At 37.7% G+C, this 19,277-nt stretch overlaps 1 protein-coding gene across 2 annotated transcripts in view; it reads right to left on the bottom strand.

Moving 5' to 3' along the window:
* Window positions 1–19,277, bottom strand: part of Tfap2d (transcription factor AP-2 delta) — a 52,329-nt gene that overhangs the window by 6,544 nt on the left and 26,508 nt on the right. For both annotated transcript variants that reach the window (XM_021170917.2, XM_085835107.1), the window contains 2 exons: window positions 12,550–12,691; window positions 7,396–7,509 (listed from right to left, as the gene is read on the bottom strand). In XM_021170917.2, the coding sequence (XP_021026576.1) occupies window positions 7,396–7,509; window positions 12,550–12,691 (256 nt within the window). The remainder of the gene's footprint in view (window positions 1–7,395; window positions 7,510–12,549; window positions 12,692–19,277) is intronic.

Below are 19,277 nucleotides of genomic sequence, written 5' to 3'. Positions count from 1 at the left end.
GGTGATGGGGAGCCACCCAAATCTGCTCATCGGAGTGGCCTTGACAGCACTCAAATATTCCATGATTTCTTAAGCTCTTTTTTTCCCCTCAACCACAAACATACATTAAAAATTTACCTCTCCAGCTTATTTCATTTTGTAGCTCTTACCCTGGAGATCCTGATTTAATTGGTTTGGGATGAGATCCACAGGATCAGCATTTAAAATACTATTCCCACGCAGCTTAAATGTATACAGGGAATTGAATTATCTCCCTATGGCCAAAGAACACTGTATACTGCCTGAATGTCTCCATCACGATCACAACAGCAACTATAGAGCTTCCGTTCTAGAGGAAGTTGGTATAATGAGATATAAAATGATTCAGTGACTCAGTTTTATAAACATGGAGCTAAGCAACAGTTCAGCTCCAGAAAGGTCCAGGGAGCCAACTGTACAATAGTTAAATGTCCTTCATTGAGAACACTCAGTCACAAAACATGTTCAAGGGCCTTCCTATGAGACTGACACTCTGGAATCTCAGTTTGGAGAAACAAGGCTATAATGTACCTGGTGGTCTGCCATGTTGGGAGATGAAGGTCTCTCTGTCACTTTGAGTCCACACTTCTTCCATCCACTCAGCCTCATTGAGATCCCAGAGGGACATGGTTTTGTGATCCCAGGTTATTTTAATCTAATTTATTAGCAAAGTTGACTAAGAATGAACAAAATATTGTGAGCATGAAGGGAGACCCAAGCCAGTCACAGCCTCACCACACTTTGACATCTGCACTGAACTTCCTTTGTCGGGGAACAGGGTGCCAGAGGCTAAAAACAATTAGCTATTTTCTTAGATTTATCAATTTGAGGACATCACATTTTCATTTTGGAAAGGGAAATTTCTTTGGAGTAGAGGTAGGGTAGCTTTAAAGTTAGGATAGGAGCCTTTAAATGTGAATGTTACTGAACTTCCAATTCTTAAAAATCGATTGTAGTGGTGAACTGGAAAGAGAAGAAATAAGATCTTATGGAAGCAAAGTATGAGGGGTGATTGTAAGTGGGATAATAACTCAAGAGTGGGGCAAAGTATACCATTATCTGGAGGAAGTATAGTGAAGAAAACACAGAACTTCACTGCATCAACTTCCAAAGGAACGCACAGAGAAAGATTAGACAATTGTAGTGTGTTCTAAATCCTAGCATCTGACTAGGAAACCCGACTTGCAACCCTAGTAAACTTCCCCTTGCTTTTGGTCATACATTCCATCCCCTTCTATAGAAACCCCAGAAATATAAAAATTCACTAAATAAAGCTTATATATTTCCTCAATGTACCCATTGTTCAAGTCTTTTATTTGCTACTGGTGGTTATCACATGGCCACATCAACAGATTCTTTTCATTATAAACAGCTATCTCTAATTTCAGCTATTCACATTATTCAATTTCCTAGGTGACAAAGACAAAAATCCATTTAAAAATGTTAGCAAGAGATTGTAGAATTGTTGTTTTTGGTTTTGGCAAGGGATAGTGACTGAGTGTGCATGAGTGTGAACATGTGGTGTGTATTGAACCCACATATCCATTATATGGAGGCCAGAGGAAGACTTCCAATGTCTTCCTGTATCCCTTGTTGCCTTATTCCTTTAAGAAGGGGTCCCTCACAGAACTAGAAGGCCTTCATTTCCGGTAATCTGTCTGAGCACTGAGTTCTGAGGATCCATTGGTTCTCATACCCCAAGCCTGTGGTTACAGTCACAGAGAGTGTGCCCAGCTTTTAATGCGGCTGCTAAGGATTTGAACCCAGATCCTCATGCTTGCACTCCTGTTCATGGAGCCATTTCTCCACTTCCACAATCCTTTAATAAATCTGCCTCCTGGCAAAGATTTTTTTTTTCTCGATCAAAATGCAGTCTCTTGAATTTTCCGTAGCCATGAGCTTTCTCATAAAACCAAGTTTTAACAAGAATATTGTGTTACTATGTCACACCAGGAAAGCTCCACACCTGATATCCAACCATTGTTGGTACCTGATTAAATTGTGCCTCATTCACTGTCTTTACTGTGATTTCTGATCACCCTAGCTTGTCTTTAACAAGAATCCGGTTAGGAAGGCTTAGCTAGAGTCTCTCTACTCTGATGTTTCCTTCTAGTAACCTTACGCCTACTGATTCTGCTGCTGTATTTGCAGTAAGTTATCATTGATCTGTGCCATGTTTACATGTGAGCCATCCCCCTCCCCTATTGTCTGACCCTACTGCAATAATCTCATTATATCCACAACAGGGACATCTTGGCTATTTTGTACTATCTAATGCTTTACCTGTAAGATCTGGGCAGTGTTTGGTTAGATGCCACACAGCTTATACAGAGCAATAAATACCAACAATAAATGAACTTTTCTTGATTTTGTACTTTAACATAGATTAATTAAAGAGAGACATCATGACTCCTCTTATATGCTAAATAAACTGAAGCCTTTACCTGGTTTATGTTTATAATTTTATTTTTGCTAGTAAACATTTTACAAGAAAGGCTTCTTTTAACTGTAACAATCCTTACAGGCCTCCTCCTCTTTGCATTTGGATGTCGCCCTCGTTTGGCTGTTAATTTAGAAGTTCCAAAAGAATGTGCCAACCCCTCATCTTTATACACTATTCATTGGCACAGTGGAACAAAGAGACAACTAAGATTTCAGTCTTCTGAGGTTTTTGCTGAGAAAAAATTCTGGTTTTACTGGGAGGCCAGCCTCTCTGAATTGAGCAGAAACAGTATTCTAATTTCTTATTTATATGGACCCATGTGCTCCTGTGACCTCATATTCAAGGAGATTATGAGAACATAAGACACAAGGAATGGACACATTTTTATAATCTCTTCAAATCTGAAAAAGTCTACTTTTAAGAATTCAGACAAACATGGCTGTGGTTTGAATTGGGTTGTCTGTCCTCTCCTCTTCTCCTGCCTCATACCATCATGTATTAATGCCTTATACCATCATGTACATCAGGTCCAGAAACAGTGAGTCCATGGGAGCAGCCTACAGATTTCAATTCTATCTATTCCCAACTCCTGGTAGGTGTTGTGGTGTCTGTTGTGTTTGCCATGGCAATTCCTACTGCTGATGGTACTCAGTAAGTGATAAATAATAAATAAACTTGCCCCCTGTCATTTTGATGGAAACAAGTGTCTCTGAAGGCTGTGTGTGACTCCTTAGAGGGGTCACTACTATTGTCACTGCTTTCCAGAGCACAGTGCTATGTCATCTGCAGTAAAAACTAGAGATACTTATCTTTGTGTTACAGGGCCAGATCACCTGCTCATCATTGTCTAAACACAATTAGTCTGCTGAAGGTAAGCCACAACTCTCAAGATACTGAGTCCACAATCCTGTAAGGTATAATGTTGAGCACTCTGCACTCTGAAGACTTTGATTAAACAAAATAGTAACACAGATGGATGTTACTAATTACAGAATCTTCTTTGCCTATCCAATAATGTTCCTTCTGCACTTTTTGCCTAGCCAGTACTTAGCAAAAATTGCAGGAGAACATGACTCTGCAAATTGCCTATGTTAACTGCAAGGCAGGCTAGCATGTTTCTCTGTCCTCTTTCCACTACAATCAGTTACCACTGGCAGCAAAAAGCAACAGCAACAAAAACACAGAAAGAGACACACTCTTGTCTAATGCATTTTTACCCAGATTACTAGCAAAATAATATATGAAGAACCTTCTCAATATTATTATTATATAAGTTACAAATTCACACCGTTTTTTACTGGCTTTTCTGAAAAATGAATTTGTGGTCCAAAAAGATGATTTGGCAGGTCAGTGTTCTTGTTGCCAAGCCTGATTTCCATTCTGAGGAGCTAAATGGTAGAAGGAGAGAACTGACTACAGCAAGCTGTCCTCTGACCTCCATGCATGTGATAGCATGTGCACACACACATGTTTTAAAAGATGCAAATGAATCATTTCTTTCAAAGGATGAGATAAAATGCTAAAAGCTAGGAAAGTCTTAGGTCTATGGTTCTCAAACTTGGAAACTAACATAAATCCCAGAGACCCATTTTTGATATATTGGCTTTAATCCTTTAGGTTTGCAAAAGCGCTTTATCAGTAAGTTTGCTCTGAGGCCAAATTTAATGACCACACTTATAAACTATATATTGTCTTTTCAAGGTTGACCAATGAGACATCATTTACTAACCTCTTGTTAAAGGAGTTATTGTTAAAATTGTGAATTTGTTCAATTGTTACATTGGTAAAAATGTTACTGTTGCCTTTAAAAATGCATGCAAAGTGAAACCATGTATCCATTTAAATCCTCTGCGGCTGCTTCAGGAGCTTTCAATCCGGTTGTAGCTGAAAATGACAGCCAGCTGTGGTTAAATGATGTAATTTTGACATGGGAAAGAGTGAAGCTGCATACTTTAAATTACTTATAGAAATGAATGCAAAATGGATCAAAGACCTAAGTGTAAGATCTAAAACTGTAAAACTTTTAGAAGACAACATAGGAGAAAGCCTCAACACATTGGATTTAGCAAGTATTCTCTAATGTAAAGCAGAGAGTGTAGACAATCACTGTAACAATATACAAATTAGTCTACAACAAAAACTTAAAAATTTGCTTCAAAGACACACATTCAATGGAATGAAAAGGCAAGAAGGTAGAAAAGAATTTGCAAGTTGTGAATCTAATATTTAATATAAAGGTTAATTTAAAAAAAAAACAAGGATTGCTTCAGCACAGCACAGAAACTTGAGACTATTGAATTTGTATCTATCACAAATTGCTAAGAAACCTACAAACACGTGTTCAAAATCATTAGTCCTTAGGAAGATGCAAATTAAATGTGCAGAGAAAAGTGAGCTACTATTATTTTTAAAACGTCAACAGTAAGTGTTGGAGAGGATGTGCAAAAATGTAAATATTTGTAGAAGCTAACAAATATAATAGATGTGAGTACATTCATAATGGAATATTATGTGGTCTTAAAGGGAAGAGAATTATGACATATGTGGCAACAGTTATGCACCTTCAGTAAATTATGCCTGATTAAGTAGTCATAAAAGGTATCTATTATATAATTTGCAATCAGAGCCACAGAAATGGAAAGTAGGAGCATATATTCCAGGACCAGAAAGCCAGGGAAATGTGGAGTTGTTATTAGTGGATATAATCTATAAATTTTGTAAAACACAAATTCTAGGAGCTTGTTCTCAAAACAGTGTAAATATGCTTAACTATAAAGCTGAATTCTACTGAGAAAGAAGGAGTACATATGTTTTTAGTACAACTTACAAAATATAGACTTTTGGAAAATTTCTACAAAATGTATTTTAATCCCAGAATCCTAAGAAACTAGAGGCTTTTATACAAACAAACAGTCTGGAATGTGAGAAAAAGTAAATGAAAATTCTGGTAAGTGTTTAAAAGTAAAATAAACAAAAAATCATAATTAAGATATTCAAAGTGCTCAAATATAATTACTAAAATTTAGAGATACTGTTATTCTAAAGTCACTATTAATTGCTATACTTATTAATTACTCTTAAAACTGTTATACATTTAGTGTAATTAAATATAGAGATTAGTGTATTTAAACATATAGTTTTGTGCTTCACATTGTGATTGAGAATCTATAGTCACATATTTTAAGAGCTTTGAATCTCAGCCATAATCTCGTTATCTCATAATCTCATAATCTCAGCCAGTTACCTATTTAGTTCTTTTGAGACAGGATTTTTCTGTGTAACCCTGACTGTCCTGGAACTCTGTAGACCGGGCTGGCTTTGAACTCAGAGATATGCCTACCTCTGGAGAGCTGGGATTAAAGAATGAAACCACTATCTGGCTATTTAGTTCTTTAGTTTCAGAGTAAACACCACCTTGTTGCCATATTCTAAGGAGGAAGGTAAATAAGAGAATGAAAGCCTGTAAAAATGTTGCTCACTTCTTATTTTAGATATCAGAGTTTTCTCTAAAGAGTTCTGTGGACTCGGGAGATAGATGGCTTACAGGCAGAGTGTTTGCTTGCTAGAGAAGAATGAGCTAGAGAGATGGCATGGTGGTTAAGAGCCCTGGCTGCTCTTCCAGAGGTCCTGAGTTCAATTTTCAGCAAGCACATGGTGGCTCACAACCCTATGTAATGGAATCTGCTGCCCTCTTCTGGAGTGTCTGAAGGTAGTGGCAGTGTAGTCATATACATCAAATAAAAAAATCTAAGAAAAAAAACCATTTATACTTTCTAAGTTTATAGAAATCATTAATGTACTACTAAAGATTTAGTCATTGATATTTAATTAACTTCAATCGGATCTGTTCAGTTAACAATTTACCCTATCAACATAAGTAACTGTTTAAAAGATTTCAGAAACCTGGACAAAAATTTCTTAGTGTTCTTTGATTTCATAATATACATTCTCATGAAGCCATAGTTTCTTGATAAACATAAAAGGATATTCCATTTTCTGATCTTAGATTTTCTGGTCTAAAATGCCTTAATCACCATGTTTTCTTAAATTGATAGTCTCAAATAATCAGGCTGTCACTCCTGTAGTCTGAATATTTGTATCTTCCTCTCCTCAAATTCATACACTGAACTAAACCTCAATACAACTAAACCTCAATACAATACAATACAATACAATACAATACAATACAATACAATACAATACAATACAATACAATACAATACAATACAATGCAAAGAGCTGCCTCCAGAGATGATTAAGTCTTGGTAGGTTGGATTCATGCTCTTTTCTTTTTCTTTTTTTTTTAATTAGATATTTTCTTTATTTACATTTCAAATGCTATCCCAAAAGTCCCCTACACCCTCCCCACTCCCTGCTACCCAACCCACCCACTCCCGATTCCTGGCCCTGGTGTTCCCCTGTACTGGGCATATAATCTTCGCAAGACCAAGGGCCTCTCCTCCCAATGATGGCTGACGTGGCCATCTTCTGCTACATATACAGCTAGAGACAGGAGCTCTGGGGGTACTGGTTAGCTCATATTGTTTTTCCTCCTATAGGGTTGAAGACCCCTACAGCTCCTTGGGTACTTTCTCTAGCTCTTAAGAGTCTCTTGAAAGTTTGCTGCTACCTTTCATCACACAGTACTGAATTAAAGGACCTGAAGACAGAGACAGAGCCCTCAGCGGACACTGATTCTGCCAGCACCTTGATCTCAGGCTTCCCAGTGCCGGAATCTAAACTATACACTTACATCTTCTATACATTATCCAGTCTAGAGTATCTTGTCACAGCATTTGGAACAAAGTAGAACAGTCATTATTTTATTAACATAAGTATATCTCTAACTGGAACTACAATGGCAGTACAGAACCGGGAGGGCTGGGTGTGGCTTAGTTGCCTAGACTCTAAGCAGATGGGAAAAGCTGTCTTACCTGAAATGTGTTAAGTGCCTCTGGATGTCAAGGTCTAGAATGGGAGTGGGTCTGGAGGATCCCAGTGGTGATCTATCCTGGCTCAGGAGGTCTTGAAATTCTTTACAAATTTGCCTGCAACAAAGAGTACAAAGCTGAAATTGCACTCTTGATATGAACTTTTCATGTCATTAGATATTATCTGTCAAGAGATATCATCTGTCAAAGTCTGTTTCCCTTTTAAAGGAGACCAGGAGGACTATTCAATCAGCAGTCTCAAATTCCACCGTATTGACGTTGCAGGACAAGAAGATGATAGTAAAGCGCTCTCCAAGACACTGATCAAACCCATGCTCATTGTTAAACTGCATCTTTACATGGTAATCGCAGGATAAAAGAAAATTCATATGAGAGAACTGTAATTAGCAATTGTGTGTGTGTGTGTGTTTAGAACATCAAATCTATAGAAAATTTTAACTGAAGTTATAGGCTTACATCATTCAAAGTCATAATACAAGCTAACTTTGGAAATTTTTTTCACCCAATATGCCAATATAATTTACTTTTTAACTATTTTCATGCTTCAGTGTTTGAAGTTGATGATCTCTCTCTCTCTCTCTCTCTTCTGCTTCCTGTCTTTCTTCCTTCCTTTCTTCTTTCTTCCTTCCTTTCTTCCTTCCTTCCCTTCCCTTCCTTCCTTCCTTCCTTCCTTCCTTCCTTCCTTCCTTCCTTCCTTCCTTTCTTTCTTTCTTACTTCCTTTCTTTCTTTCAATTCTTTTTTTTATTAGATATTTTCTTTATTTACATTTCAAATACTATCCTGAAAGTTCCCTATACCCTCCCAGTGCCCTGCTCCCCTACCCACCCACTCCCACTTCTTGGCCCTAGCGTTCCCCTGTACTGGGGCATATAAAGTTTGCAAGACCAAGGATGATCTCTTATTCCCAAGTAATTCCACCAGTCCTAAAAAATATAATCGCTAGGCACTTTCCTATTTCAGCTGCTACTTTGCAGACCTTTTCCCACTGTTCTCCTTTTCTTATATGGTTATGAATTCTAGCCTATATGTAATAATAAAAGCATTGCTGGGCATCATGACTATCAGTTAATCCCTTGAAGTGTATAATTGTAAAGTGTGTGTGTGTGTGTGTGTGTGCATGCGAGTGTGTGCGTGAGCATGTGAGTGTGTGCATGCACACATGAGGGTGTTTTGTGTGTGAGTGTGAGCATGTAAATGCCATGGTACCCCTGTGGAGGTCAGTGGACAGCCTCAATGTCAAATGTCACTTTCTACTTTTCTAAGAAAGTGCCTTTGTCATTTTGCCCCTTCACACACCAGGGTAGCTGGCTCATGATCTCCTGGGACTATCCTGTCTCTGCCTCCTATCTCACTGAAGGAGCAATGGGTTAACAAAACCAGTACTTAGTTTTATGTAACTTTTGGAAATTCAAATTTAGTTCTTTATGATTGCAGTGCAAGTAATTTTTATCCATTGAATCATCTTCCCAGGCCAGAAAATATGTTTTTAAAATATACATATAATAAAATGAATGAATGTAGCAGCTATAGAATGAAATCAATAAACATGAAAAAATTTCCTAAATGCATGTTTCATATATAGAAGAGACTAGCTGATATTCAAGGGATAATACAGTTATCATGTATGTTTATCTGTTGTTGTGTGGAGATTGTTGTAAAATACAGCAGTTTGGTTTTGCTTGTCATTATGAGCAAATGCAGATAGGTCAAATCACTCCAAATGACCATTAGGGTACTAATAGTTCGGCTTCAAATCATCTGACAATTATTTATTTTAAAAGTGCCAAGAGGGCTGCATAGGAGGCTCAGTAAAACCTCTTGTCAGTGAGCCTGAGACATCAGTTTCATTTCCTGGATCCACATGGAGGAGGATGAGAACCAACTTCCTGAAGGTTGTCTTTTGACCTCTACTTGCATGCCTGGCATACACACACACATGTATGCTCATGTGCACACACAAGCAAGCACCTATATGCCAACTCATTGTGGCTTTATTCCTAGTAGCCAGAAACTGGACACAACCTAGATGTCTCTCAACCAAATACTGGATAACGAAAATGTAGTACATTTACACAATGGAGTATTACTCAGCTGTTAAATTTGAACTAGAAAAATAAATCAACTTAAGTTAGGTAACTCAGACCCTGAAAGACAAACGTGGTATGTACTCCCTTATAAGTTGATGCTAGTGGTTAAGTAAATGAGCTGCAATCCACTGAGGCTTAATAACACGGAGGGCTTTAGCAGGGAGCATAAAACTCCTTGCGAAGGGGAAATTGAATAGATTGCGTGGGTGGACAGGAGGTGAGTAGGCATGGGTACAGGGTGGTGGTGGTGTGCAAAGGTGCAGGGAGAGACAGATCAAAGCAGGGAGTCTGGGAGGTGATGTTTGGGAACCTAATGTAGTGAAAACTTCCTGGAATCTATGAGAGTGACCCTGGTGAGGACTCCGAGTTACGGATGATATGGAGATTTAACTGGTCATCTTTTGTATCAAGGCAAGATAGTGATGGGCCAGGGTTGCATTAGATTGAGTTGCTGGCTGAGGGATTTTGTGGAGATCCTGAAACAACTCACGTTGATGCTAGGACAGACAATGATAGATAGAAAGCTGACAAGAAGGCCCCATTGTTGAGTACAATATCCAAACAGCTCACTAAACATGGAGAAGCAGAGCAGATGCCTTCCTGGAGCCTTCGAGTTTATGTTCTAGTTTCTTTGGTGTGGGCAAGAATTCTGCAGACTAGGGAAAGCGAAACCCTGATATCAACTCAGCAACAACATCTTTGACATACAATCGGGCCCGTCTGCAAGATGTGCTGCGGAAAGGATGATGCAGAACTTGTGGGAGCTTCCAACCAATGTCAGGTTTAATGAGGCTGATACCACAAGGGGGAGCTCATGCTTGACACTGCCTGGATTGCCAGGAACTAGACTTGGATAGCCCAAAGACCTAGGATAGTTACATTGTCTAGTCCTCATCAGATAGGCTTCCTCTGACAGTAGATTGGAGTGAGTGCAGAGACTCGCAGCCAGACAGTATTTGGAGAGAGAGTCTAAACTGAAGATCTCTATTGAGTCCCTCCCCTTGGAGCTTGAGCACCCAATGGAAAAAGGGGAGGAAAGATGGTAGGGATCAGTGGCAATGGAGGACACAAGGAAAACATGTTCTTCTGAATCAAGTATGCAGGCTCCCATGGGCTCACAAAGTTTGAAGCAGCAAGCACAGGGTCTGCATGGGTCTGCACCATATCCTCTGTGTATGCTCTGACTGTTAGCTTGGTGTTTTGTGGGACTCCTAACAGTAGAAGCAGGTGTGTTTCTGACTCTTTTGTCTACTCTTGAAATCTTTTCCTATGGATATTGATAGTGAGACTCATATATATATATATATATATATATATATATATATATATATATATTGCCAAGAGTGTTGTTAAGAATTTACTTTATGCATTTTTATGGAACTTTTCTCTCTGAAGTGAAACTGGATAGCTTTCAGGATAGTAATTGAGTTATAATAGTTGAGTGTAACTTCATTTATGTATTTAGTAGCATTTTGTAGTGCCACCATTTTATGTTACACAGGAGCGATTCCTTGTTACATTTGTTTTAGATTTCTAACTAAAAACATAAATATAGCCCTTTGCTCCAGACTTTTGGACGAATTATATGAACTCTGATGATGCAGTAGTCCATGATTACAATCTTTTTGGTTTTTGCCCCCCACACAAAGATTAGACTGGTTTCAAGTCAAGTCTTCATTTTTCTCTCAGATTGGAAAGCATTTTAAGCGACTAAACACCAATGATTATTTAGATCAATGAATAAATCAACTTACAGTTTTACAAACCCTCCTCATCCTTGTCCAAACAACATAGCAAATTGTAGTCAAATTGGAGAGTGAATAATGAAAAGTCAAGTTTGGTAAGCTTGAACTCTTGCTAGGTAATTCAGCATAGGACATTGCTCTCTAGCTATCAATTGGACTTTATAATCTTGTCATTTATTTAGAGGACACAGGACAATTTATGTCTTAAATACAGATGACAATCCTGTAGGATTCAGCTGCAATTACCACCCTCTCCACAGGACAGTCAGGGAATTAGTATTCGCACTACTTTCCTTCTTATTTAAGTTCTTCTTTCTGAAGCTGAGATATGAAAAGACTCTTTTGTCTCAAGACAAAATGTCATATGATGAATTATGTAACAAAGATGATCTTCAGTGACTCACAACCTTCTAACTTCATCACTTACGTCATTGTCCTTAAGGAGGTTAAAAATTTTAGCAGATTTATGGATTTAAAGTTTGGTGTTTCTACTGACGGTCGATATTAAAATAACAATATTCAATTAAGGTCGCTGGTTGTTACCTTAACATGGATCAACTGTTAAACATATTTATTTCTAATCCAGTGAGGAGGCTTTTCTGTATTTTCTATCAACCAAATAATAAGTATTGTATCTGGTTTAAGATGCATCTAGTTTCTATCTTTCTGTCTAAACAATTATCCTAATTATACCAAAATATTTGGTTAACTACCAAACACTGGAAACAAAGATACTTTTGGAGGGTCACTGCATGTAAGCAAATGTATCTGTAACTGTGCATTTTACAAAATATCCTGGAGATATTGTGAAATATATTATTTATCAAAGATGGAAATCAGTGATTGGTTATGTCACTGAAAGAATTTTGTATTTCATGTGTATTTGGAAATTTTATTATATTTTACTCTCTCTCTCTCTCATGTGTGTGTGTGTGTTTGCATGTACATGTGATAACACAGAAGTGGAAGTTGGATGGTAACTTGCAGAATTTCTTTCCATCACATGAAATCTTGGTATTGAATTCAGGTTTGTGTGCACTTGGGGGTAAGTTCCTTTAGCTGTTGAACCCTCTATCTGGCCTAATTTCTACAGATTCTATTAAGAATTGTCTTGGTAGTCCAGTTTCTACTCAAGTAAACCTTGATGCCTTCGTGCAGATGGTAGAATTCTGGGAGAATCTATTTCATTGCTAGAATGTAAGCCCCCTTGTTTTTAGAGAACTCTTATTTTCTAGACTGTCATTTACAGGAGGTCAGGAAAACTGGGCATGAAGGTGCATGAAGGCATCTCCACAGCACTTACTTGGTGGCTAGGATCATCTTTTTTCTTGCTGTCTGTTCTTTCTGTTCCATATGTTGTCTGGCGAGATGCTCTCCTACTGCCTTGGCTGGAAACTCTGTTTCACATGTGTAGCCAAAATCCCGAGCCAAGTGCAAAGCCTCACCTATTGGTGGAAAACACAAGTCACTGGCTTATCCATATTTGACCTTACAAAGGTAATGCTGTGAGTTTTCTCCAACTCTCATACGTGGGTGTGTTCACATGCAGCATGTTGTTTCTATCTAATTTAAACAGTGTTTCTATTTAATTTAAGCAAAGCTGCAGGAGAGATGGCATCTGTGAGGAATGGCAATGGAAAACAAGGAACTGGAACTTTCCAAATAAAATGGAGATCAAATCCGTGACTCAGGTGTTTTGCTGCTTTTCTTTGATTGTCTCACTTCACCACAGTTGTAGTCATGATCACCAATGGAAAAGCTCCTTGGAAATATATGTGTATATATGCAAATATCAATGTGTATATATATTTGTTGCTGCTCAGATAGATGTCTATAATCTATAGACAAGCCATTCTGATGACTTTTCCATGAGACTGATCAAAATATACAGCAATGAGCTCAAAAGACTTTGAAAGCTGTTATTGCTTTATAAAATGAAACACTTTCATGAATTTCACACTGCAGTGTTAGAGATGGTTTATTATATGACTATAATACTATCAACATCAGGCCTTCCAGAAGGCTCTGAAGTACTGTCCAGCTTTGGAAAATTCAAAACAGAGCAGAATCATAAACAACTTCTACTTGTCCATAAAATATTGAGTGCAAGTAAAATTTTAATATGTGGGATAAAATATCTTACCAAGCAAGTACTATTTGCTGAAGAAAATTATTCTAGAGTATAATGGTCAATGTTTTAAAAATTGCTTATTCAAAAGTCTTACCTGACAGGTAAAATTTATTTAAAAATCCAAATTTCTGAATGAGAATACAGTTTAGGTGTAAGCTGCTTGCATGGAACGCATGAGGTTTAAACTCTAGAAACATGCATGCCATTGTGAGCAAGTGCTTGTATACACACAAATATATGATTATTCAAATATATATTCAAATATATAAATCAAACCTTGCCACATATGTACTAAGTGATGACTTCATTCAAGGAAATCTTTTTTTAACTTTTTGTTTCATTGTTATATTGCATTGGTGTTTTGCCTGATTATTTGTCTGTGTGAGAGTGCCAGACACCCTAGACAGTTGTGAGCTGCCACATGGGGGCTGGGAGTTGAACCTAGGTCCTCTGGAAGAGCAGCTATTACTCTTAACTGTTGAGTCATTTTCAGGGCATGTTTAATCAGATGTAATAGGAAGACAAAATAGGACTGGTTTCTCTGGCCTGGGGATGTAGTTCAAGAGCTTGCCTAGCTTGTATGGACACAAAATAAGAAAGCTGCAGAGCAAGTTTGAGGCCGGGTGGACCACATGAGACCCTGTCTAAAGACAAAGGGTGGGGCGGCTGGATGACTGCATGGTAAAATTCTTGCCACATAAACTTGAACACTGAAATCAATCCCTGAACCAATGTCAAGGGAGAAGGAGGAACAGATTTCCATGTTTGTCCTCTGACCTCTATTTAGCATGTATTTACACATGTGCATGCACATATACAAGGCACACACACACACACGCATACAAATTGGGATAGCCATAGCATCATTAGCAGCCATAACAATAAGAAATTAAATACTATAATAGCAATTTATGGTTTTCATTGCATCTTTATAAGAACTGTATACAATACCTACCCTTGTGTATGGGTGTTGTAGAGATAGGAGATGTGGTATTACAAATATCAAATGATTCTTAACGTGTTTTACAGAAGTAAGAGAAGGTGGGAATCATGGGGCAGGGGTGACCCAACAGCCACATAATTAATCAGAATTTTCCTTTTCCATGTAGAAGTGAAAAAGAATCAGGATTGATGACAATTTTTTGTGGTCTTTGTTTAAAAACTGGTCAACATAATACTCTAAGAAGTTACTGGACTTGAACTTGCTGTATGCTCATAGAACAGGAAACTTGTTGATTGGTAAGTCCCAGGAGTGCATGAAAGTTGATAATAGAAGAGATTAAGTGGAAGAGACAGTCATAGACATGAAGAAGTATATACCTACAGATTAGGAGACATCAATAAAATATTCTAAGTAAAATATTGTTTTTCAAAATCAGAATTGCTCCTGTTTTTCTATTAAAAATAAGGCTTTTAGTTTTAAAAAACTAACAAAGTTAGCAGCTGTAAAGAACAGGAAGGCCATTTAAGATTTCAGAAAGCTGAGGACCATAGTTCTTCCTCTCCCAAAGTTCTCTCTTTAAAGAAAAAATAGATATTTTATTTACATTTCCTGGTTTCACGTCTGACAACCCCCTATCCCATCTCTCCTCCCTCTGCTTTTATGAGGGTGTTCCCCTACCCACCTGCCCACTCCAGCTTCCCCAGTCTGGCATTCCCCTAAACTTGGGCATCAAGCTGTCACAGGACCAAGGGCCACTCCTCCCACTGATGTCTGACAAGGCCATCCTCTGCTACATATGCAGCTGGAGCCATGGTTCCCTCCGTGTGTACTCTTTGGTTCGTGGTGTAGTCCTGGGAGCTCTGGGGTTACTGGTTGGTTGATATTGTTGTTTGTCCTATGGGGATGCAAACCTCTTTAGCAGCTCCTTCGGGATCCATCCCATATACTGTCACCAAACCCACACACTATTGTAGATGACAAGAAGTACTTGCTGACAGGAGCCTGGAATGGCTGTCTCCTGAGAGGCTCTGCCAGAGCCTGACAAATACAGAGGAAGATGCTCATAGCCAACCATTGAAAAGCACAGGGCCCCCCAAAGTTCTCTTAAGCGTTCTTTCTTTCTTTCTTTCTTTCTTTCTTTCTTTCTTTCTTTCTTTCTTTCTTTCTTTCTTTCTTTCTTTCTTTCTTTCTTCCTTTCTTCCTTCCTTCCTTCCTTCCTTCCTTCCTTCCTTCCTTCCTTCCTTCCTTCCTTCCTTCCTTTCTTTCTTTCTTTCTTTCTTTCTTTCTTTCTTTCTTTCTTTCTTTCTTTCTTTCTTTCTTTCTTCTTTTAAATTTGTTTATTATGTATACAGCATTCTGCCTGCATGTTTGCCTGCAGGCCAGAAGAAGGCACCAGATCTCATTATAGATGGTTGTGAGCCACCAAGTGGTTGCTAGGAATTGAACTCAGGACCTCTGGAAGAGCAGATATTGCTCTTAACCTCTGAGCCATCTCTCCAGTCCATCTCTTAAGCTTTCTTACAACTGAAAATTCTAGTCAACTTTTTTTCTCAAGCACATTTTTAAAAAGTGTACAGAAAAGTTGAAAGAATTTTACAATAAAAAAAGCCCATGTATCTATTTTTCATAATCTCTGTCATGTGTCATTTTATTATACTACAACTCTATCCATGTTATTTTCAGAGGAAATTCTAAATTTCTTGAGTCTCTCAAAAGTATCCATATGTATATAACTAACTGGGGTTCTATATTTAGTCTCATGAGCTTTCCCTCCAAAATGTGCTAAATAAGAGACACAGACTAGAGACGCTTTAATCATGACTTGTTGGTATGATGTGTATATATGTTGGGTGTCCGACAAGGAACGAGAGAGAGAGAGAATATCAAGTCAGGTTTGGGCACATGCTAGGAAAGCATTCGTCCCGCTAAGATGCACCTTCACTCTTATTTACATACTTCATATCTACTGGCTAGACATGAACAGGCCGACCTCTCAGAGAGGCTGAGCAGTTGTGCATGCACATTACTCTCACAAAGGCTGGAAGTCTTTGCCAGCACCCATTCGGGGTGATTCATACCTGCCTGTAACTCCAGCCCTTGGAGATCCCACACCCTGTTCCAGACTCCTCAGACGCCAGTGCTCATGTGCATGCCCCTACACACACAATTCAGGCTGAAAATACATATTTTCTAAAAGTTTTTTGTTTTGGAGGGAATTGGTTTTGCCTATTTCAGGAAAGAGCATTTGAACATCCAAGTAACCCGCTGTATTTGATTCACAGATGTAGTTGGGAACCTGCATGGAATTTTCAATGTGAATGAGTATCAGTCAATGTTAGAAAAAAAAAAGTAGGCAGTTTCAATGGTGTAAATATGTTTAAAAATTTTTTATCAATAAATGCCAATATTACTAGTGATTTTCTTCTCTAATGTTGCATTTTTATAAACATTTCTCTCCTTCCAATATAAGACTGCAAAAGACCCTAAATCAATACGAAAAAAGCTCAATGAAGTAAGCTTATCATTGAAGTAACATCATTGTGTGAATTAGCTGACTAAGGCATGCCCCACACTCTACAAATGAGGAATGCTGAGACTTGTATGTATATTTTTATCTGTACTTTAGAAAATATCATTTACTCCATTTAAAACAGAGATGTGATGAATAAATATAAAGGGTTTCTTTATTCTCAATATTTAATATTTTGAGTATTTAATTTATATTTATATTTAATTAACATTTAATCAATTAATTTAATTAATAATAAATTAATTTAGTTAATATTTAATTGTTTTGATGGTGCTATAATGAACTAGCAGCATTTAAAAACGTTGATTCCCAGCAGTTTATCACTCTAACCGATTCAGGAAGAAGATGTATGCATATTTGCAATAATTGAAATAAAGATTTTTTAAAGGACATAGCAATGCCATGTAGAGTGCTTACTTTTACTAGAAAAATGATAAAATGGATTACTTGTGAAATTTCACACTTGGAGATAGAAATGTTAAAGTTGGAGCCAAGGCTATTGCACCTGACCAGAAGATAAACTTGCAGTTCTTCGTCTTCTTTTTAAAATCCATTCAATACTTATCTAGTATTTTTTTTTTGTTTTGTTTCTTAGTCCCCCCCCTTTTATTATATATTTTCTTTATTTACATTTCAAGGGGGAAACTTGCAGTTCTTAAGAAACATGCAAAGGTCATTTCAAAACAGCACAATGACAGTGTGGGTATGCTGCCTTCCAGCTCTATATAGCAAGCAAAGTTGCATATGTCAGATTAGATGCACAGTCCATCATTCACACAGAAGCAGGTACTTAAGTAATGTTTTAATACACTATTACATACTCAATGACCCCCCAACCTCTCTAATGCTACAACCCTTGTGTTTGTGGTGACCCCCAACCATAAGATTATTTTCATTGCTACTTCATAACAGCAATTTTGCTACTGTTTTGAATTATAATGTAAATATCTGTGTTTTCTGATGATCCTGTGGAAAGGGGTTAAAAGGGGTCACAACCTACAGGTTGAGAACCCTTTACATAGCTAACTAGTACAAATTGGAAGACTGCAATATGCCCCTTGAGTTTTGTGCTGAGACCCAATTCTTTGATGATTTATCTCATTTTATGCAAAGCTCTACTCTGTGGTAGTTTTTAAAACAGTATGAGGTGAACAGCTGCTATTTACATTTATACTGACAGCCAGATCTTCCCTTCCCCTACTTCTGTTTACTGCTTTCCATTGCTCGCAGTGTAACATTGTCACAGGATGTATAGTGATGCTACATCAAAGAAGTGGCAAGTGAAGACATTCTGATATGTAGTTAAAATGTGTATATCACTGCACGAAAGCCTTGTGTGTGACAATCTGAGAATCAACAAATAACGGATCCGTCGATTAAAAGACACAGTCTTCAAAAACAAGAAAATCCATAAAGTACAATTCTTTCTAGCAGATGCTTTCGTGTCAACGGGCTCAAGAAAAACAAACCTTACGGTAGGAAAAGTATATGGATAAGCTTCTCTGAGTTTTGATTGATTTCTGCAAATAACAATACATGTGTTTCTCTGACTCTAAGATCATCCTAAGAAGGACCAAAAACATTTCCCCTCCTACTCACATAAGTGGCTACAGACGCCTTCCTTCTCCAAGGATGAAATAAGGTGCTGGGGTTCTGAGAGGGTTTAAACTTTCTGTTTATTTCAATTTATTATGTTATTCTGACATCAACCTTTTAAGTGTAAGCAGCAACATGCTAACTTAAAAACTAGATTAATTTTATTTCATCTCAAGAGCTTCTCAGTTTGGAAGTCTACGCTAATGAGATTAATGCTTGCAAAACAGGCTTTAGGATGTATGTGCCAACCGGTAACCCATGTCCATCTTTGAAATGTGAACTTACAGAGTGACAATTCAATGTTTTAGGTAGCAAAGTCTGAAATGATCGTGTTAAAAGGCAGGTACAGATGGCTTCCAAAGCATGGCAAGAACATCAGCATGCATCTTGCTCACCATGTCTCTCAGATTCAGTTTTGCATACATGACAGCAAAAGTAAAATTTTGGGAGAAAACATTAGAAAAAAATTAAGTGGAAAGCTAATGGCAAAGTATTTTCTGGTGAAAAGTCAATTGGCTGCTGTACTGAAATTTGGAATTTTAAAAGAAATGGGTCTAAATTTATTAGTTTCAAAGATTTATTTTTGTTCCCTTATATGCATGTGTGTTTTTGTAAGTATATGCCATGTGTTTCTGGGAGACAGGAGGCCAGAAGAAGGCATGGGATTTCCTTCCTATAAGGAGTTATAGGCGGCCTTATGATGTTTGATGTGAGTGAGGGAAAGAGCTCTTGTCTTCTAGAAAAGGTGTACGTGCTTTTAATTGCATATCCGTCTTTCCAGCTCCTGGAGTTACTTTTAAATTAGAAGTAAGTACAACTGAGTTTTCAAAT

The sequence above is a fragment of the Mus caroli genome, unplaced genomic scaffold, assembly GCF_978045245.1.
Source record: "Mus caroli unplaced genomic scaffold, Mus_caroli_1 scaffold_1, whole genome shotgun sequence".
Classification (NCBI taxonomy): Eukaryota; Metazoa; Chordata; class Mammalia; order Rodentia; family Muridae; genus Mus; species Mus caroli.
The sequence above is the reverse complement of the archived record's forward strand: the minus strand, read 5'-3'. Positions and strand labels throughout refer to the sequence as shown.